General features: G+C 42.0%; 1 protein-coding gene across 5 annotated transcripts in view; it reads left to right on the top strand.

Moving 5' to 3' along the window:
• The window catches only part of LOC148012555 (uncharacterized), a 54,612-nt gene that overhangs the window by 21,856 nt on the left and 12,309 nt on the right, over positions 1-20,447 (top strand). Inside the window, exon 2 of one of the 5 annotated variants that reach the window (XM_087669430.1) lies at positions 12,704-20,443. The exons of 3 other annotated variants lie outside the window; for them this stretch is intronic. In XM_087669430.1, the coding sequence (XP_087525556.1) occupies positions 12,704-12,976 (273 nt within the window). In that variant the 3' untranslated portion in view covers positions 12,977-20,443. Of the gene's footprint in view, positions 1-49; positions 183-12,703; positions 20,444-20,447 lie in introns of those variants that run through there. One more of the 5 variants, XM_087669432.1, reaches the window with a different exon arrangement.

Genomic DNA, 20,447 nt, shown 5'->3' with positions numbered 1-20,447 from the left:
TTACAAGGTAGTTGTGTACCAGGAATTAAATCTATTTTGTGGTTTTCAGGAGGTGAAGGAGGTAGTCCAGGTGGTAGATCTTCAGCAAAATAATCTTTAAATTGTGCAAGGAATTCTTTATGTCTAGGGTGCATATGTTTTTCTTTAGCTTAAAGTTCATTCATCCAAATTAGATAAGATTTATTACTTTTGCATAATGCACGTTTAGCTTGAGTATGAGTAAGTAGTGGAAAAGCGTTAGATGCGTGCATACCATACGATGTAATGTGTTTTCCTTGAAAATAAGTTTTAATTGAATGCGTGGAATAATCTATGTCAGGATTATGCTGATGATGCCAAGGCATACCTAGGATAATATCACTAGATTGTAATGGTAAAACTAGAAAATTTTTTCTTTCAGTGCATTCACCAATTTGAATTTCTAAATTATGTACCTCTTGTGTTCCATTATACCTTGTGCCTAAGAATGCTGCTTTAATGCAATAATGCGTAGGAATAGTTTGTAATTTCAATTCTTTCACTAACTTTGCAGAAATAAAATCATGTGTACTACCATCATCATACAAAATAATCTTTTCTTTTCCATGCACTAAACATTTCATTGACAACAAAGAATGTAGAGTTGGTATACCTGGTAAAGTATCCGAAGGAATAGTAATGTCATCCTCATCTTTCGTAAAGTCAGGCATTTCCTCATGTTCTTCATCTTCCATTACTCCAAGATAGTTGATATGGACAGGTGGCTTCTTCGATTGGCAATTGGCTGCTAGATGTCCATGTTAATGGCATTTGTAACACACTATAGGTTTGGCTTTATATACATTGTTTGCAATGGCAAGAAGTCTAGGAATATTAGGATTTGACTGTGAAGATGACTTAGGGTTTTAATTGGTATTTGATGGCAAAGTAGGTGGTTTTGTCCAAGACTTACGGAAAGATGATGAAGGAAATCGACTTTGATTGAATCTTCTAAAATTTGAATTGAATTGCTTAGAACCATAGTTACCATTTGCTTGAAATTGTTGTGGACGCTTGTGTCTTCCTCGAAGCTTGTCTTCAGTGTCATGAGCTAAAGAAATTGCATCTTCAAGAGTTGTAGGCTTGAACATATTGACTTCAGCGTAGTAATGGCCAAGTAATCCAGATATATACTTGCGCTTGTGAGTCGCTTCAGGTATGTCTTCAAGCATGCGTAATTGGAGTAAGGCATTCCAAAAGCGCTCGGTGTACTGAGAAATAGGCTCACGATCTCTTTGCTGAAGAAGGTCCCATTGCTTTATGGCTTTTTCATGGAATTGTGGAGGAAGGAAATTTTGCATAAACTTCTTTTTAAAACTCTCCCAAGTAGTGGGACAATCTATGCTCTTACGAACCACAGTCCACCAAAGAGATGCTCTATCCACTAAATGATTAGTGACAAACTTGATTTTATCTTTTTCAGCGTATGTCTCTTTATGAAAGTAATCATCAAACTGACTGATGAATGCAAGAACAATCTTTCCATCTCGAGTGCCATTGAAAATACAGAATTTGAAATTTCTTTTACTTATCTTTGTTTCTTTGCGGATGGATTGAGCTTCGAGAGTCGCATCACTCCTTTGTCGGTAGTCGATCTTTGTAAATTGGCCAATTAAACTTGCAAGGCTCGCCGGGCTCTTCGTTCTTCGTCCAACTACATCATAATTAAATTCAATTTTTGTTCCATCGTAGGTTCAGGAAGATCGTCTTTAGCCATTAAATCATCCATATTTTGTTCCGTCATCTTGCAAAAATTCAAAAGATCTCACACTCTCAAAATCCAATTAGCAGGATGAGCGTAGCTCAAAGTCGGGTGTACAAGGCTTATAGATTTTTGTTTGGCTTTCACGGTCTTCGACTTTTGCGGTTGCGGGATTTAAAATCTTCGTAAATTCTGCGTATGACCTTCTACATGTGCTGAAATTGGTTCAACAAGTCTGTGTATGCGAACAGAGTCTTCCAAAGAACAACTTTGCAATTCAATGCTTTTGTGCAGGAACAGTCATTATGGGAGTTTTTGGCATAAGTCAGTTTCGACTTCTGATGACTTGATTGACTTGTGGAGTTGCAGAACTTATGGAACTTGATGAACTTTGAAGATTTAGAGGATTAGATAGCTTAGTAGCTTTAGTAACTAAAGCTTATGGAATTTTTGATTTGAGGACGTCAATATACTGTTGCCGAATTTGATGCTGCCAAGCACGTCCTCTTGCCGCTTATTGACGATTTAATTCCTGAAGCTTTTTAAAGCTTCTAACTAATCTTTTTGTTAAAGCTTTATTGACTTTGAAGTGAAACTTGGAGATATGGAAGCTTATCTCTTCTCTATTGAAAAACGACTTGAAAGGAGAGATATTGACGTGGTCCTCCGCCTTCTCAGGCCGGTCCTTCGCGATCAGAGGTTGTAAACAGAGGTTCTTGACCGCTAGGAATCCACTCGTATCGACCGTTCGCGATGAGACTGACTGTAGAGCTCGATCGTTCCAGGAGCTTCGCCTTCGCTCAAGATGGGTAGCGATTGGAAGCTCTCGATCTCAGCTTCGCTCTGATACTACTGGTGCACAGATCGGATGCTGTATGCTCGCGTAGTGAACGCCGGAAGGTCCCCAAGAACAAAAGAACTCTACTTTTTGCACAAAACTCAAGGTAGAAAGCATGCACGACATGAACAAGAGACCAATTGGGTGCAATCTCCTCCTATGTCTTGTGTGAGCGCTCCACAAAGCATGTACTTTTTTGTATTAATCATCTCCAAGCTTAAATAATAGCCCAAATTACAAAATAGCGCGCTTTTGGCTTTTGAGTTTGCTTTAGCACAAAATAGAAATAAAGCTAATGGGCGGGCACCCAAAGAGTCAGGCATACCCAATACAATGTTCAAATACAAATATCATAATCGTGCGTCCATGCATATACAAAATAATAAATAAATATCCAATGCCTTAATAAATAGGCGCGACAAAATATAGGCGCCATGCCTAAGGTATGCGCCCATCAAAATATAAGTGATAACTCGAATACACGCTATTCTCCAATGCTTTACTCCGCCACTGCTACTATCTCTACACATTAACTGAAGCATTCACAATCGTTAGTAAAATAATACAATTAAATCGACAAAAGTGAATATCTAGCAGTCTTCAGCTAGATAAATAAATCAACTGGTTAGAAATCAATCCTAACCTTAATTTGTCACAAGTGCACACTCTAAACTCATAAACGTTTATTAATTTAATATGTATTTTGTAGAATCACCCGCTATGGAATCACCCATGTACACACTAAATTAATGAAACACCCGAAAAGGATAGGCGTCCCCATCAACTTCTGGCACAAAGAATCCACTTTGTGTATGAGCCCCGGTCAACAAAGTTTACGGAATCCACCGTAAAACCTCACGGAATCCACCGTGGCACGGAATCCACAGTGAAATATGCCTCCTGGCATGAGAGAGAGAGAGAGAGAGAGAGAGAGAGAGAGAGAGAGAGAGAGAAAGACACACACACACACACACACACACATGTTGAGAGGAGAACCGGCCCCTTCGCCTTTAGAGGAATTTATTGAAACAAATCATGGGCATTAAGTGCTTGAACTATATACAAAAGAGCTGATTTGTTGCAATTCTGAACAATGGGATTTTGAAACGCTAATCTCTGCAAACTCCGGGCAATAAGTTGATTTGCTTTTTTAGTGCTTGGATTAGATCAAACCAAGTAGAAAGTGCTTCTTGGATGAGAGATTGATAGGAGAGTACAAAGCATGTGGTTGAAATTTCAGCACGAGAGCTTGTTTTAAATGAAGAAAGAGACCTATAATATATAGGTGTGGGGCTTGTGCTCTTCTAGAATTCACGTCACTTTTCTAGAAAAAGAAGCTTCCAAACTTTCTACTCGAAAATTCTCTCTAATGGTTAAGAATTTGAGATAGCTGCTGAAGACAAAATTGTTAGTTGAGAAATCCGGAGCCTTTGATGCGATCAAAATTTCCATTTGAGAAACTTCCAGAAATAGTAACCTCCTAAATTTTTAAAGTTGCGAAATTTAGCTTTTGGAAAGCTTTATTGTATAGGTTCATCGGTTCATGGTTTGTTTCTTCAATCATAAGTATCTAGTTTCACTTTTTGAAACCATTCATTGTATGGGCTTCTAGTCAATGTGACTATTTGAGTATAGAGGTCTCAATTAGTTGAGCTTTTTGGTCAATCTGACTGTCGAGTAAACTTTTAATTTCTCTTGGGCATCTCGTCAATGATGACCCAAGTTTAATTATAGGGCGTTCTAGGCAATGGCCATCCTTAAATAGAAAGATGAATATTTAACTTTTTTTTGAAACACTTATATAATATAGATTGCCTTTTAACGTATATGAGCATCGAATTAGTTTGGAATCATTGAGCCAATATGTCTTGGTAACATTTGATATATAAAAGATTTGTTACACAAAAATAGACTTGGTTGTTGTGGTTGATGTAGCATTGGAATCCTTTGCTTTGCTCTTTGCACTAGGTAGAAGACAAATGTATTTCTTCTAACATTTGCTCTCAAGTGGGCCATCTTCCCATAATGCGAACTTAAGATAACCCTTGCAGTTATCATTCTTCTTTTGTTCCTCTTTCTTTGGTTTCTTGCCCATGTGCTTTTGGTTGCAGCTTGAGGTGCTGCAAGTTGCAAAAGTACGATTAGCTGTCCTTGCTCCACTTGGACTAGTCTTCTTATGCAAGCATCTTACTCAAAGATGAAAAGTATGATGTCTTCCCATGTGATGGTGTCCCACACTTTGGAGGTGAGGAGTATTTTGAGGATCGAGAAGGTTGTATCAAAGATCTAAGAAGTCTGTGATCAAATGGTGATTTAGACCATGGTCCATCTCCATTTAATGCACTTTGCTTTGCATTTCTACCCATGTTGGCACCAGTGGTCCACACCTTGCTATCATTGCACCCTTTGTTCACGTACTACCGCTACCTTGCTTTCCCAAAAAGGAAAGTTGGATGGCTCCAACTACTCCTTGTGTCTTGCAAGGTGGAGTGCATTCTCAACACTTTTAATCTATGGGAAATCTATGAGACATCATTATCACCCTTATTCCCCCCAAACCATGGATCCACACTGAATCCATTGTTGATCAAACCGCTCTACGAGACCAAATCAGCTCCAAAGCTTGATTTTTGCTCTTCATGAGCTGCCATGAGTTTGTCCTTGTGCATGTATGAAGGATCCACTCCACAACAAGTGGGGCAGTAAATGCAAAAAAAATTGGTGTAATTACAGCGATTCGATGGTCTCCTCTTTGGGGAGTTACTCCAGCTTCTCTTGTTTTGTGATGATACCATATTAGAGCGTGCATGGAAGAAGATTAGAACATAGATAGAGAAGGGAAGAGAGAGATGTTAAGTTGGAAAAGGTGAATTACACACTAAACCTTAATGGGCTTGTTTAAACAGCCCCAAAACCTCAAAATGCTACAACAATTTCTATGTCCCATAAGCAAACCCACAAACTTTGGTTGGTTCCTCATATATAAATAGATGAGCTACGTACATAGTCACTTGGCATCCCTGATTGGTCTACCATCAGTCTTCAGCTGGTGCTCGCTTCTCCACTGCTGTTCGCACTGTTATTGGTGGATATCTCAGTCCATTGTGTGTTGTCAAGCTCTTCTTCAGCCAAGCAACCTGTCCAGTCATATTTGCAGGCTGTTTTTTCTGATCATCCCGAGTTACACATTTCCCAGAGTCTTGTGTAGATGTTGCCTATTCTAGAAGCTGCATTTTCAGCATCTGCAGGCTGTCCAACAGCTGATGTCATCATTCCACCAGTTGCGATCCTTTGTTGTCACAATCAAATGACATCATCATTGGACTGGCTAGACGTGTGTTTTCAGCAATTTGGGCTGACAAGCTGCCGCTGCCAATTCATCGACATCATCGGAGATTGCCTATTGCCTATTGCCTATTCTGGATCCATTTGAGTACATCACACTGCAACACTCAGTCAGCTCTGTCCTCGATCCTGGTCCTAGAGACAGGGGGGTTGGAGGCTCTATCGGTTACATTATTATACCTTCATGCATTCATTAGTATTCAGCATTCTTCAGATTGCGTTCTTCACGTTGTTGTACACTTTTGTGTTTTCGTGTTTGTCATGACATTTCTCTATACATTGAACATAGAGAAAAAAGTAACAAATCTGCATTGGTTAGAAAATGAATGCTGAATACTAGGCTGCATCAAATATCCCCTGCACTTTGTTGATTTGTTTAAGCGAGGGTGATTTCTTGGCCCGATTGCATGATGGACATTAATTGATGGGCTGGTGCTGAGGTCCCACACTTGAGTATTATCTTTCGAGCCCCCCCACAATGGAGAGCTCCGAGGGACGTGATCGAGTGGCCCTTGGCATAGGCGGCCCGTTTCTACCATTTTACAGAGTCATGACTCTCAGCATGGCTGATGGATGCATTGATAGTACCACCTAGAGCATCTATCACCCCTACGGTCCGGCTGAGGGCCACCATGGGGGTCTAGAGTTCGCCGTCCAGACTTGCGGCAAAGCGTACTTGCATGCCCCATAGTTTTTCCTCCTCATCAGTAGCCTCCACACCAAATAGATGCATGTTCGGTCAGTTGCAGGTTTCCCCATGAGCTTACACCTTGCATCCTCGAATGTGAAAGAAGATGATTAAACATGGCAGGCATTGATGAGAGAATGGAGGCAGGGAAATCTGGCAGATTAGCCCTAATGGTGCCACTGCTGTAAAGAGGCTGCAAGTCTGAAACTGGTTGAATGCTGCTTAGGGAGGTGAAACTGTGTGGCCGACCAGCATTTCATGCACTGACAGCATCTGGCTGGCTTGCTTTATGCCACATTGCAAAATCTGCAACACGACCATTGGCTGGAAATGCCATGAACAGCATGTGAACAGGGCTGAAACAAATGCCTTCGGGCTGGCAACTCATGAGTCATGGGATTAGGCTGGAAACTGAAATGCAATCCATGAATAGTTAGAATCCCTTTGCCTCCATCAGGCTTCGATGGAGCTCACAACTAGGAGATGACATAACTACATACATGGAATACTAACACTTTTGCCACCTATTCACTTTGATGGTTTCGTGCATTCGTGTCTTCTGTAGTTGCTGACCCTAGATAGAAGGTGCTCTTACCATTATCGGTCTCTATATATGATTTATGCAAGATGGCAGTGGCTAATCAATCTTATTCTCCATATTTTCTTTTATAGATGCAAAGTCACAATGTAACTGAGGACCAGCCACAGGCTTCTAATCTCTCTCTATCCAAGGATGCAAGGCGATGCAATGATGTGGTGAATGAGTTCACTACTATAAGAGATGAGACCTATCAAGATCAGGTTGGCTGCTGGGTACCTGAATGAGGTGCCCAGCTGTCCACTAAAGTGCCTAATGAATGGACAATAAGGGAGTACCTCATGCCCAAGACATGCATCACTTGAATAATTTTCATCTCATTTGCTCCAGGCATACATAGATATAATTATTTGAAGCCCTCTTAATTGAAGACACCTCAGGTCATAAGCTTTCAGCCTTTAATTTAGGAAAGTAATGTGTTGTAAATCTAGTTTCGGGGTTTTTTGCAAACTAAGCACAAAAATGACAGAAGACACAATATTTCATAAGCAATACAAAATTCGGCAAAATTTGTAGGGTGAGAGATATTCAAGTTCCAAACTTAGCTTTAATGGCTCCTACAAGAGAAGAAGGGGATGAGTTTGAGAGCTTGGTTTGAAGGATACCCAGCAAGCTTAAAAACGCCAATGAGATGGGTAAGAGCCTCCTACTTGGTTATGGAATCACATATTTGTGTGAATATTATTGACAATTGAGAGCCAAAGATTGATGCGCTAAATACTAAAACAATGCAAGAAGGAATGAGTGAGATGGAAGTGCACATAGCTTTGTTGGGAATAAAGGGCCACCAAGCCTTTTTTATGTGCACGGGTGTGAACACACCCTTCGCACTTGTACTTTACATAGACTATCACAAAAACCTAAAAGAAGTACAACTCATTGTACCCACACCATGTCTCTCACTCTCTACTGCTGCTCACTCTTTCTCTCTTTTTCCCCATTGCCACTGCTGAATGCCTCCATTGCACATCGGGCACCACAAACTAGTATCAGAGCTGAAGGTTGTCGCAAACACGCTTCTCGAGTTCTATGCAGGCTGCAGGCCACGCAGGGTGCATGCACAGGTGGCAGGTCAAAAACAGGAGCAGGTTGCAGCCATCTTCACTCGCAGGTCTAGGTGACAGGCAGGCCACGCTAGCCAGGCGCAGGTGGGTCACGTTGATAGGCAGGCCATGCAGGTCCAAGCAATAGTGCAGGCAGCATAGGCGACAGGTCAGCACAGGTCATGTGCAGTGGTTGACCTGCCGACAGTCTTTCTTAAGAAGAAATCATTAAAAAAAAACGAGGCTTATCATTGGTAATATTCTGCGGGCTGTTACATGTGCACAAGCATAGGTAGACAAATTTGAGAGATTGGGCATGCATCTACTCCCAAAAAGTGGGGCTTTTGGCGTACAGGTCAAATTTTACTTGATTGAGTAAAATTTGTGGAATTTTGCACACTCTTGGGACTCAGAAATTGGGGTTTTTCATGTAATTGCAATGGGATAGGCACAATTTCTTGAAATTTTGACACATTGAACCTTGCACAATTTGGGGCTTTTGCAAAATTTAGGTCATATTTGGTCTTGGTATGTACTTGTTGTGCAATTTCTATGCAAATTGAGCACATTGGACCCCGATAAATTTGGGGCTTTTGCAAAATTTGTGAAATTTTGGCAAAATTGGCTTGTGCAATCCACTCGGGAGTTATGTTTGATGTAATTTGAGCAGAGAAATTTTGGGCTTTTGATCGTGTGAGTCAAATTTGTGCCCATGGATGCATTTGCTACAATTGCTTGTGGTGTGCTGTAGTACACATTTTATAAATCTGAAAATTGATTTGCAGAGCTGAAATTTCTGCAATTACTTGGTTTTTTCATTGCTGCTTGGTACGTGCTTTGTACCTTGGTCATTTGTGTTACCGTTGGGCTCACATTTGTTGACTTTTGAGTCACTTTGGAGCTACAAATCATGACTGACAGTAGTGATAGCATCAATCTTTTGCACATTAAGAAGCTTTAGGGTGCACACAACTTTGTTATAAAGTAGAAGTAATGTTGTAATTTCTTGGTGTAAAAGAAATAGGTGAACCCCTTAAAAACAATATGGGTAAAATCAGCAACCATGGATCCAGATGAGTGGGATGAGTTAGATGAGCTTGCACGCTTTACCATAGAACTTTCAGTGCAAGTGAAACCAGCCTTTCTTCCGTGGATGGGTGGTAATTCCTTGATTACAACTTAGTTACAGTAACAACATTTATTAAAAAAACTGAGAAATGTAAATTAACTCACAATCTTGGATAATGGACACCTTGTTGGCCCCAAAACTGGTGCCCCTTTTGGCATTTCTTTAACTTAATTGAAGAAGAAGTTGATGTACAATGGGATTTTCCCTATCCCTTTTGGTATTCCAACTCTTCTTGTTATCCAAAATGACGAGCAAGTCTTCAATTTGGATTGCTCCTTGATTCGGGCAGTCAATTGGCCTTCACCACTTTGATGGAGATGGAAAATGCCCCTAATTCATTGATTTGCTGGTCCTTTCAATTGAGTTTGATTGAAAACAACTTCAGCCCTATTGAATCCAAGTCTTGAATATTCACTTTTTAGCAAGCTTCCTGAAGTTGTTGTTAAACCCTAACATTTGTTGCAGATTAGGGTTTACAGCAAAGATATCTAAAATTTCTCAGCCTTTGGTGATCTTGTTAGACAGTCATTTCCCGGATTTAATGTAGTCGACCTGCTCCAATTATTTCCTATTTTTTCGGCTATTTATAGCCGGTTTCGTGGCTCACTCCAGCATTCATTATTCAGATTGTGATCTTGAGATCTGTTGGCTGAGACAGACTGTGCTTGGGCTGACAGAGATCGAGGTCCTCAAGTCGGAGACATATGTAGATATTTTCTTTGCCCCCTTGTGTATTTCTGCACTCTTATACAGCATACTACACCATAGATTTTCTGCGTTTACACTGTCTCCTTTCTCTCTCGCTCTTCTCTCTCTGTGTTCACTCTCTCTCAGTCTTTGTCCTACGCTTCCGCATCGCTGCACTCTGACATGGTATCGGAGCAGTGAAGATGGACTGACTGAGGGTTGAACCTATTTGAAGAGGAGATTTCATCGCGACGCAGTGGTGAGCCATCAGCCATGTGTCTCCTGCATTCGTGGGAATCTGCATCGAGATGCGATTCCCAACAAAGCTTCTAGGGGGTGAAGTAAAATGCGATTCCCAACAAAGCTTCAAGGCGGTCTACTTCACCCATGGAGCTTGTATCTACGGATCTTTGTGGCTTGATGAGGACCGAGTCCCTGAAGGGGAGCTTGTACTTCATGTTGATCGCAGATGACTACAGCAGGATGACTTGGGCCTATTTCTTGACTTTAAGGTTGGAGGCTTTCTCTCATTTCAAGGATTGGCTTCTTTTTTAAGAGAACCGTTCTGGCTGGCGATTGAAGACCTTGCATTCAGACAAGGGAGGTGAATTTATGTCTAATGAGTTTGCTCGTTTTTGTGCAGATGGGGCATTCACTAGGAGTTTGCTAACACCAACACTTCCCAAGAGAATGGCATTTTGGAGTGGAAGAACCGAAGTGTGATCGAGATGGCACGCACCATGATGGAGCACCGCAAGACACCTCAGTTTTTGTGGGCCGAGGCAATGGCTACCGTAGTTCACATCCTTAATCGATCTTCCACTTCGGCCGTTGATAGGATGACATCTTTTGAGGTTCACTTCAGGACTAAGCCTGATGTCTCTTATTTATGGATCTTTGGGTGTGACGCCTATGTGCACATTTCGAAGATGCAGCGTGATAAGTTCGAGGCGGCTTCCCGACGACAGGTTTTTGTTGGCTATAGCTCCCAATCCCAAGGTCATCGTTTATTTGATCCCGTTAAGCCGTATGTCTACACGAGCCAAGATGTGCGGTTCGTGGAAGTACCGGCCACAAAGGGGAGTGAGGAGCACCCCATCCTTGGAGATCCAGGGGAAAGTTCGGCTCCGAGACAGTTTCTTTGAAGCCAGAGCCTCTTGATGGAGATTCTTCTTCGGATTCAGAGTCTTCTCTTCCACCGCCCACCCCCGAGGAGCTTCCGCCGGTGGATGTTCCTGAGTCTTCAGCAGATGGAGAGCGATGGGGAGAGGTTCGTCCTCCTTCTCGTTGGGCCCTTGACACCCTCCGAGATTTAGGGGTCGAGGGGGTCCCTGAAGAGTGGGAAGCGCAGGATGGACTGCGGAGGTCACGGAGGAATTAGGCACATTCTTCAGAGCTTGTTTGCTCCAACTATTGTTTGTTGACCTGTGTTATGCAGGATCGAGAGCCCACTTCGGTGAAGGAGGCTTTGCTGTCTAATCATTGGCGGAAGGCTATGGAAGCCGAGTTTGAGGCTATTGAGAGGAATGATACTTGGCTTCCCCAGGCTCTTCTTAGGCAGCATTCCAGATCCCTTAGTCTTTTGACCTGTCCAGGATTTGAGAGGGGGTGTTAGATAGTCATTTCTTGGACAGTTGGCAGACAACAGGTTGGTGGACAGCACGCTGCCTGTTAGCAGTACGGTAGTCCATGTCAACAGTACGGCAGGGCACTGGTACAATTGGCCAGATTTCTTGGTACAGTCGGCTAGATTTAATGCAGTCGGCTGCATTTAATACAACCGACCTGCTCCAGCCTCCAATTATTTCCTATTTTTCCGGCTATTTACAGCCGTTGCATGTCTTTAATCTCTAAAGATGTTTTTCAGTCTTGCATGGACATTTTTGACAAATGACAGTCTTTCTAAGTGGTTTTTTCAGTATTATCCATAATTAAATATTAATTTTTAGTCTTAGTGAAAATTAATCTAATAATTATTTTGGTGCCCAAAAAAATAATTTGATTGGCCAATAATTAAACTGGCTAGGAAACTTTCATTTCCAAGTGTCTGTGCATTATCTTTGACCATGAGAGAGATTGATGTTAGGTACCGTTAAACAACACTTTTTTAGTATCACCAATTTGACACTTATGGCCAAATGAATGACCTAGGCCAATAATTGGCATCGGATACTATCCAGTATTTGTGCGGCATAACTTATAGTAACTTTTCTCTTTGACATGTTGTCCCTTCCTCGGATCTCGGGCTCATAAATTTACTTCAATCCTAGTTACACTTCATATATGTAACATTTACTTAACCATGTGATTAAAAATTAATCCACATGTTAAATGAGGTCTCAAAAATACATGTTCTCATGACAGTCAAACACTATGCTTTTGAACATAGAGAAATTGAAATTTGCCTATGATATGTGGCAAAGACTTGAGTTATATGCTTATAAAAGTGCAACTAGCAAGGTTTACTGGTCAAGGAAGATACAACTATGTTTATACATTTAAATGAGTTTAACTCTATTTTCAGCTAGTTGATTGTTTTGGAGGTTAACATTGGTGTGGAGTTCAAGGCAACATTTTTGCTATGCACTTTGCTTGAAAGTTGGGACACTTTTAGGACAACAATGAGTAATTTCAATGCTATGCTGTTATATTCAGATGTGGAGAGCTCTTTACTCATGGAAGAGCTCAATAGGCAAAATATTTCAGCAAACGAGTCTTCCAAAGTATTGCATACTAGAGGTAGATCCCAACAGAAGGGTAACTCTAACAACAAAGCACACAATAAGTCTCGTGGAAAAAATGCAGAGTGCCATTATTGTGGCAAGAAAGGCCATTTCAAATGGGATTGTTTTAAGTGGAAGGAAGAGAAGGGCAAGGGCAAAAGCACTGATGATAACAAAGATCAGAAAAAGGATAGCCAACATGTAAAGAAGATTAGAAGAGGGAGTCAATGTAATCAGTTACGAGAGAGTGGTAGTGATGTACTTTTTACTTCTTTTAGTGCATAATCATTGATTGCAGATTCTCATAATGACATGCATACTTGGATTCTTGATTGAAGTGCTTCATTCCATGTTACACGACACCATGAGTGATTCTTTGACTATAGTGGTGGTAGAGATGGTGTTGTTCTCTTGGGGGATAACTATGCATGTGACATTGTAGGAATTGGCAATGTGTAGTTGGCATTTCAATGTGGTTCAATGTTCACTTCACATAATGTGAAGCATGTAGCTTAGCTCAAGGAGAGCTCAATAAGCACATGACAACTAGATGATGAATGCTATCACACCGCCTTTGGGGATAGCAAATGGAAGATATGTAAGGGATCTAGGATTGTTGCTAAAGTCTCTAAAAGTGATACTCTATATGCATTACATGTATCTAGTGTGCATGATCATGTTGTTGCCATAATCAAGCAACCAAGTGTTTTTGTGGCATAGCTAGTTGAGGCAGATGAATCAAATTGGAATGAAAGCGTTTTCTCATTTGGGTTATTTGTTGTGTTTGAGGTATGCTGATTTTGGCCATTGTGATCATTGTATTTTTGGCAAGCATGCTCAAACATCACATAAAAAGTTTCTTTTGTTAAAATCTTCACCCTTAGAGTTGGTACATTCAGATGCATGTGAGATGCCAGGGTGGCTCTAAGGAGAAAGAAATATCTTAAAACTTTTTTTGATGATGCCATACACAAAGTGTTGATTTATCCGATCCATCGTAAAGATGAGGCCTTAAGATTAAAAATTTCGTGGCACTTGCTGAAAATATAACCAACAAGTCATTAAAGTGTCTTCGTTTTGACAATGGTGGTTAATGTGTCAAAAACCTTTCATGCTTTTTGTGATAGCAGAGGAATAAAAAGGGAGCTCAGTGTCCCTAATAATCCGCCCCAAAATGCTATTGTAGGGTGTATGAATAGGACTATTAAGGAGAAGGTCTGTACCATGTTGTCTCATATTGCATACCTCATGGATTTTGGGTAGAGACTATTATGACGAGCATACACTTTATAAACTAGTCACTGAATGGGTCTTTGGGGAGGAGAGTCCCTTAAAAAGTGTGGTCACGTAAGCCACCTTCGTATATACACTTGAGAGTGTTGGCTGTAAGACATTTGTGTACATATGCAAGGAACAATGCAGCAAATTAAAGCCAAAGTCTTGTAAATGCATTTCCTAGGATATGGTGATGAGGGAGAAATGGGGTATAAATGATAGGATCCCAAGAAAAGGAAAATTATACACATCAATGATGTTATCTTCCGGGAAGATCGCATGCATAAATAGACTGAAAAGACAGAGGAAGTTAGAAGGGTTGTGTTTTGAGAAGAAATACTTGTAGGCTAGGAAAGAGTGCTTGCTTCACAGCAGCACATGTTGTAAATGACCCTATAAATGTAGGGAATGATGCTGAAATTGATCAGCAAGAAGTTCAGCATAATATATCATAGTTTCAACAAGAAAATGTGCCATTGAAACAGTCGGAACAGGTAGGACAACATGTTGAACCATTTGAATAGCAAGCTGTTAATGTAGGTTTGTAGGTTGAATAGCTAGTAAACGCTGATCATTGGGTCCATATATCTTGTAGTGGATCGTCTCGAATCCACATCACCAGCCCAATCTTAGTCACTCCATCCAAAAAGAGTAACCCCCTCTCCATAGATGATCCTATAGGATCAAGTTCCCTCTAAATACCAAAGAACACTAAAGGCAGCCCTCTAGTGATCGTGTGTAGGAGTCTTCATGAAAGAAGACAACAAAGCCATCACAAAAGAAATATCTAGCCGTGTGTGGATACTCTAGCAGTGAAGAAGCTCTCCTAGAGGCAACCTGTGGGCGAGGCTGCCTACGCTGCTCACCCCTCAAGCAGCTAGGGCATAAAGTGTGAAGAGGAGGGAAATCAAGAAGTCCCTCCACCATCTTCTTACGAGAAGCCCACCGTATCGCATCAAGACGAAGATGCCCATAACGAGCATGCCAAAGCAACCGAAGCTTGTGGGAAGACCGTGCGGCGAGGCTGTGAGCTTGTAGAGCCCATCCTTGTGTGTACCTGTCCAAAGAGCGGCACCTATAAAAGCATCCTCCACGGCAACTGCATCCTAGGTAAAAATGACTCGCGTACCTAGTTGTGTAAGACCATGGTCAGACAATAGGTTGAAGCCCAAATTCGGTATATAAAGAACTTTGGTGGAAGAAGATTGCTTGTCAGAGAATAAAGATTAAAACCCCACACCCCAAACAAGAACAATAGAGTTGTCACCAATGGTGATTGCACCCCCTCTAGAATGGATATCCTAAAGCCAATCCTTCCCGAGGTCATGTGAGAAAAAGCGCCACTATCCATGAGCCAAGGCTTCTCCTGAGTGGTAGAAGCAAGGGTTGTATCTTGCTCGATAAATACATGCACAAAGATGGACTCTATCGTGGTTGGGGTCACCTTTTGAATCTTTCTCCTTGAGCTTCAAATGGGGGTACTTCTGCCAATACTTGTCCTCGAGATGAGTGCCCTTCTCAGAGTGTGAGCAGTTGGGGCTTCTTCTCCTTCGAATATTTTTTGTCCTCTTCCTTCTTGTCCTTGGTCTTCTCCTTCTACTTCTTCTTGCTAGTTGTACTTGCAGTAAGAGCCTTGGTGGAGCTAGAACCATTGGCCCCCACCTCTCTGAGTCGCTCATTATGCTCCAAGACAAGCGGTGAAAGCTCCTCCCATCAGAGTTTCTCGTGGGTGCTTAAGGTGATGAGGTTGGTGTAGAAAACATCGAACCAAGGAGATGCAAGCTGAGTCAAGAGAATCATTGCTATATCCTTAGAAGAGATTATCTGTCCAAGAGAGGCCATCAAGATTGAGCATCTGTAATTTCTTCTCAAGAGAAATCTTGTGGGCAAACGGCTTGTGCTAATACAAAGATGCAAGCTTTTTCGACACTTCTACCTCGGTTTGCAACCTGCGAACATGTACAAGAACAGAATCTTATAGACTCTATGAAGAGAGAGGATCAAGCCCGAGAGTTTAGCCGATCCCATAAGGCTACACGGCTCTAGTAGAGCTGGACAACTAGTCATTCCTTGGACAGGCAGGAGCAAGATGCGCAACAAGCCAGATGACACGTGGCAGGTCGGCCAAGAGCAAGTGACATGTGGCAACAGGTCGAACATCTTGGCCGGATAGCACGGCTGTTAGTTGGTTGCATTTAATGCAGCTGACTTGGTTTTTTAATGATTTCTTATTGGCCTATTTATTGGCACTGATTTCAGTAGTCTTCTACAGTTGTTCTCATAGATTTCAAACTGTAGACTGCGGAGACTGTCCTCGGGGCTGACGGAGATTGAGAACTTCGAGGTGGAGACATACGTAGAAATTCTCTTTGCACCTGTGTATATTTTTGTATTCTTATATAGCATTTCATACTACAGATTTTCTGCATTTCACTCTCTTTTTCTCTCTCCTCTCTCTGTTCACTCTTTGTCTTGGTCATTTGCTTCCATATTGCTATTAGAAAAGGAAGAAGGCTGCATTTTGGGCCTTCAAGCGCAGATTTTACATTTTTATCACCTTCGGTGGGTAAAGGAGTAGGATGAGCGGATACAAGCCCTAGCGAGCTATATTCTCATAGTTAGAGGGGGTTGTTTTTTGTGTTTTGTGTTGGCATTGTAGGTGAAGATGTCTTCTGAGATCGAGATAGAGTTTGAGGTGATCATGGACCGAAAGGTGCCCGACTTACGGGCTCTTCCATCAGATCAAAAGCTCGATGGCGAGAATTACTGCATTTGGTGGGTCATGGTGCTTGGCATTTTGGAGTTCTATGATTTGGCTAAGCTTGTTACGAAGGCTATTCATTGTTCTTCTTCGGGAGACAAGTATTGACTCTCTTCCGGTGATAAGGTGGAGTTGGCAAAGGTTTAGGCACATTGGGATAAACTCAATGCTCGCATTTACTCGTTTTTATTTCTCTCATGTGCTACAACTGTTATCTCTCATATTGAGCATTTGATGGTGGCTCAGGAGATATGGTTGGAGCTCGATCAGATGTGTAATTGGATGATTGTCATGAAGCGGTGTAGATGTAGACCATGAGTGTCCACAATTCATCTTCTATATGGGAGCATATCAGCAAGCTAAGGTAGTTTCAGATGTAAGTTCAAAACGTAGGGAAGGTGATCACTTTTGAAGACATGGCAATAACTTTTCTTTCATAGTTACCACCCTGTTTCAATGGTTTTTATTCTGCCTTGATTGTTTCAGGGCGGTTCGAGACTTTTCGGTGGGAAGAGTTGGTTCCTATGGTTTTGGACCAAGAGGAGCAATTAAAAGTGATAATGCTTCTAAAATTGAGGCCTCGGTTGGTCAGTCCTCTGAGACGAAGGGCAAGGACCAAAACAAAAAGGAGGACAAATCCAAGAAGGACAAAGAAAAGGAGTCTACTTGTTACATTAGTGGCAAAATAGGTCATTGGAAGAAGGATTGCCCTGGCAAGGAGAAGAAGGAGAAGGAGAAGGAGAAGAAGGAGAAATCTTCAAAAAATTCCGGAGCGGTGGCTGCTCCCGCATTAGCTGCTTTTTTTTACTTAGAGGTGTTTGAGGATTCAACCTTGATAGCTTCTAATGTTGCATTGATGGCTTCATATATTTGGGAGTGGATTGTTGACAGTGGTGCCTCACAACACATGATTGCTTTTTCAATAGGTGTTGCTCATTTGCGGTCTCTATATGGTCAGATTCTCATCAATGATAGTTCTCTATTTCTAAATAGGGACGGGGTGACATGCCTCTTATTTCGAATAGAGGAGGTGGTGCCCATATCTTCGTGGAGCTTTATGTGCCGGCCTTAGGTACTATCTACTTTCGGTGCACAAGATTTGTGCCCTTAGTCTCTTGGTCAAATTCGATGTGGATTCTTTTCGGATTCTTGATCGTGGATTGAGACATGTGTTTTCTTTAGGTTATGAGAAAAATGGAGTCTACAAGTTGCGGTCGTCTTTTGCCTTGACTTCTCTTCTTCTTACCTCAAAAACCCTGTTCGAGCTTTGGTATGCTCGGTTTGACCACCTTTATTATGATTATCTTCAGAAGGTGTCCAAGGGACAACTTGTTCGAGGTTTGTTGGATATTGTGGTGAGCCAACAACCTTGTGTATCTTGCATCCGTGGGAAGCAAACTTGTGATGTTGTTCCCAACAAGGCTTTGAGGCAGTCTTCAGCACCCTTGGAGCTTGTTTTTAGCGATCTTTGTGGACCAATGAGGACGGAATCTCTTAGAGGGAGCTGGTATTTCATGCTAATTGTGAATGATTACAACGGGATGACATGGACTTACTTTTTGAAGCTGAAGTCAGAGGCTTTGTTCCACTTTAAGGATTGGTTGCTCTTTGATGAGAATGGATCAGGGGGGAAGCTGAAGACCTTACATTTGGATAAGGGTGAAGAATTTGCTTCTGATGAGCTTACTTGTTTTTGTGCAAATCGTGGTATTTACCAGGCGTTTTCAAATACAAACACCCCTCGAGCTGAGGTTATGGCTATTGTAGTTCTCATCCTTAATCGTTTCCCTACTTCCGCGGTTGTTGGTATGACTCCATATGAGGCGTACTTTGGGTCTAAGCAAGCTGTTTCTTATTTCCAGGTTTTTGGGTGTGATGCCTATGTTCACATCCCAAAGACACAGCGTGATAAATTTGAAGCGGCTTCCAAAAGACAAGTGTTTGTGGGCTATAGCTCGCAATCTCAAGGCTACCGATTGTATGATCTTGTTAAGCGAGATGTCTACACGAGTCGTGATGTTAGGTTTGTGGAAGTTCTAGCCTTAGAGGGGGGTGAGAAACACCCTGTTCTTGGAGATCTCGGTGGTAGCTAGGCCCCAACAATTGTTCCTATAAAGCTTGTGCCTCTTGAGGACTCTTCTTCGGATAAGTAGCTTAGTTCTTGGTCATTGGATTCACCGATTGGTCCCTTGCCGTGAGTGGACCTTCTAGACACTTCAGCAGATGGAGAGCGATGAGGCAAGATCTGGCCTCCTCCTTGTTGGGGTTGTGACATTCTTCGTGATGCAAGGATTGAGGGGGTCCCTGAGGAGTAGCAGCTGCAAGATGGCCCATGGCGTTTTCGAAGGAACCAAGCACACCACCCTGAGCTTGTTTGCACTAATTACTGTTTGATGACCCTTGATCTTGGGATCTATTATCCCATTGGTACAGGTGCTACAGACTTGGTACTTATAGGATGGAGTGATTGAGATTGGGCTGGTGATGTGGATCATCAGAGGTCCACAAGAAGTTATATCTTTACCTTGGGTGCTAGTGCTATTTCATAGAGCAGCGAGAAGCAACCCACGGTTGCCCTCTCTTTGGCTGAGGCAGAGTATTGGGTGGCGCCTTCTACTACATGTGAGACAATGTGGCTTTGCAGGCTCCTGGAGGAGCTTGGCTATTTGCAGATAGGACCTATTGTTCTACAGTGCGACAATGAGAGTTGCATTGCCTTGGCTAGGAACCCTGCGTTTCATGCTCGGATGAAGTATATCGAGATTCAATACCACTTCATATGGGAGAAGATTCTGGATGAGATCATTTCCTTGGTCTATTGCAAGACAAAGGACAATCTTGCAGAGTTGTTTACCAAGACGCTTCCCCAGGCTTTACTTCGACATCACTCCAGATCCCTTAGCCCTCTATGGTGTCCAGGATTTAAGAGGGGGTGTTAAGAGTTGGATAGCTGGTCATTCCTTGGACATGTAGGAGCAGCAGGGTAGATGACGTGGCAGGTCACCTAGGAGCACATAACACGTGGTAGTAGGTCAGAGAGGCTGGTTGGACAACACAGTTATCAATTGGCTGCATTAATGCAGCCCACCTGGTTTTTTTAATGATTTCTTGCTGGCCTATTTATTGGCCTTGATTTCAACAGCCTTCTATAGTTCTCATAGATTTCAAACTGCAGACTGTGGAGGCTACCCTCGGGTTCGACAGAGATTGAGATATTCGAGGTGGAGATATACGCAAACATTCTCTCTACACCTGTGTATATTTTTGCATCCTTATACAACATTTCATACTGCAGATTTTCTGCATTTCACTCTCTCTTTTTCTCTCTCTTCTCTCTCTGTTCACTCTTTGTCTTGGTCATTTGCTTCTACATTGCTTCACTTTGATAGGTCCATGGAGGCCCCATCAACAAGGTCCTTTTTGTGATGAGCAATCGATGAAGAAATAAGGTGTCAAGGATAGACTACCTTACACGACCACAATGAATAGTTGGAACCATCCAATTTGTCGTCCTTGGGCAAAGAAGGGAGTATAGGCAGGGAACCAAAGAAGGCATACGAACATCCAAAGTAGGCTTTTCCAATGGAGCCTTCATTGTAGATGGAATCCTCAGAGATACATGGATAGAACGATGAGACAG

This window comes from Lygodium microphyllum, chromosome 27 (assembly GCF_053477565.2).
Source record: "Lygodium microphyllum isolate KBCC chromosome 27, Lygodium_microphyllum_v1.1.10, whole genome shotgun sequence".
Classification (NCBI taxonomy): domain Eukaryota; kingdom Viridiplantae; phylum Streptophyta; class Polypodiopsida; order Schizaeales; family Lygodiaceae; genus Lygodium; species Lygodium microphyllum.
The sequence above is the reverse complement of the archived record's forward strand: the minus strand, read 5'-3'. Positions and strand labels throughout refer to the sequence as shown.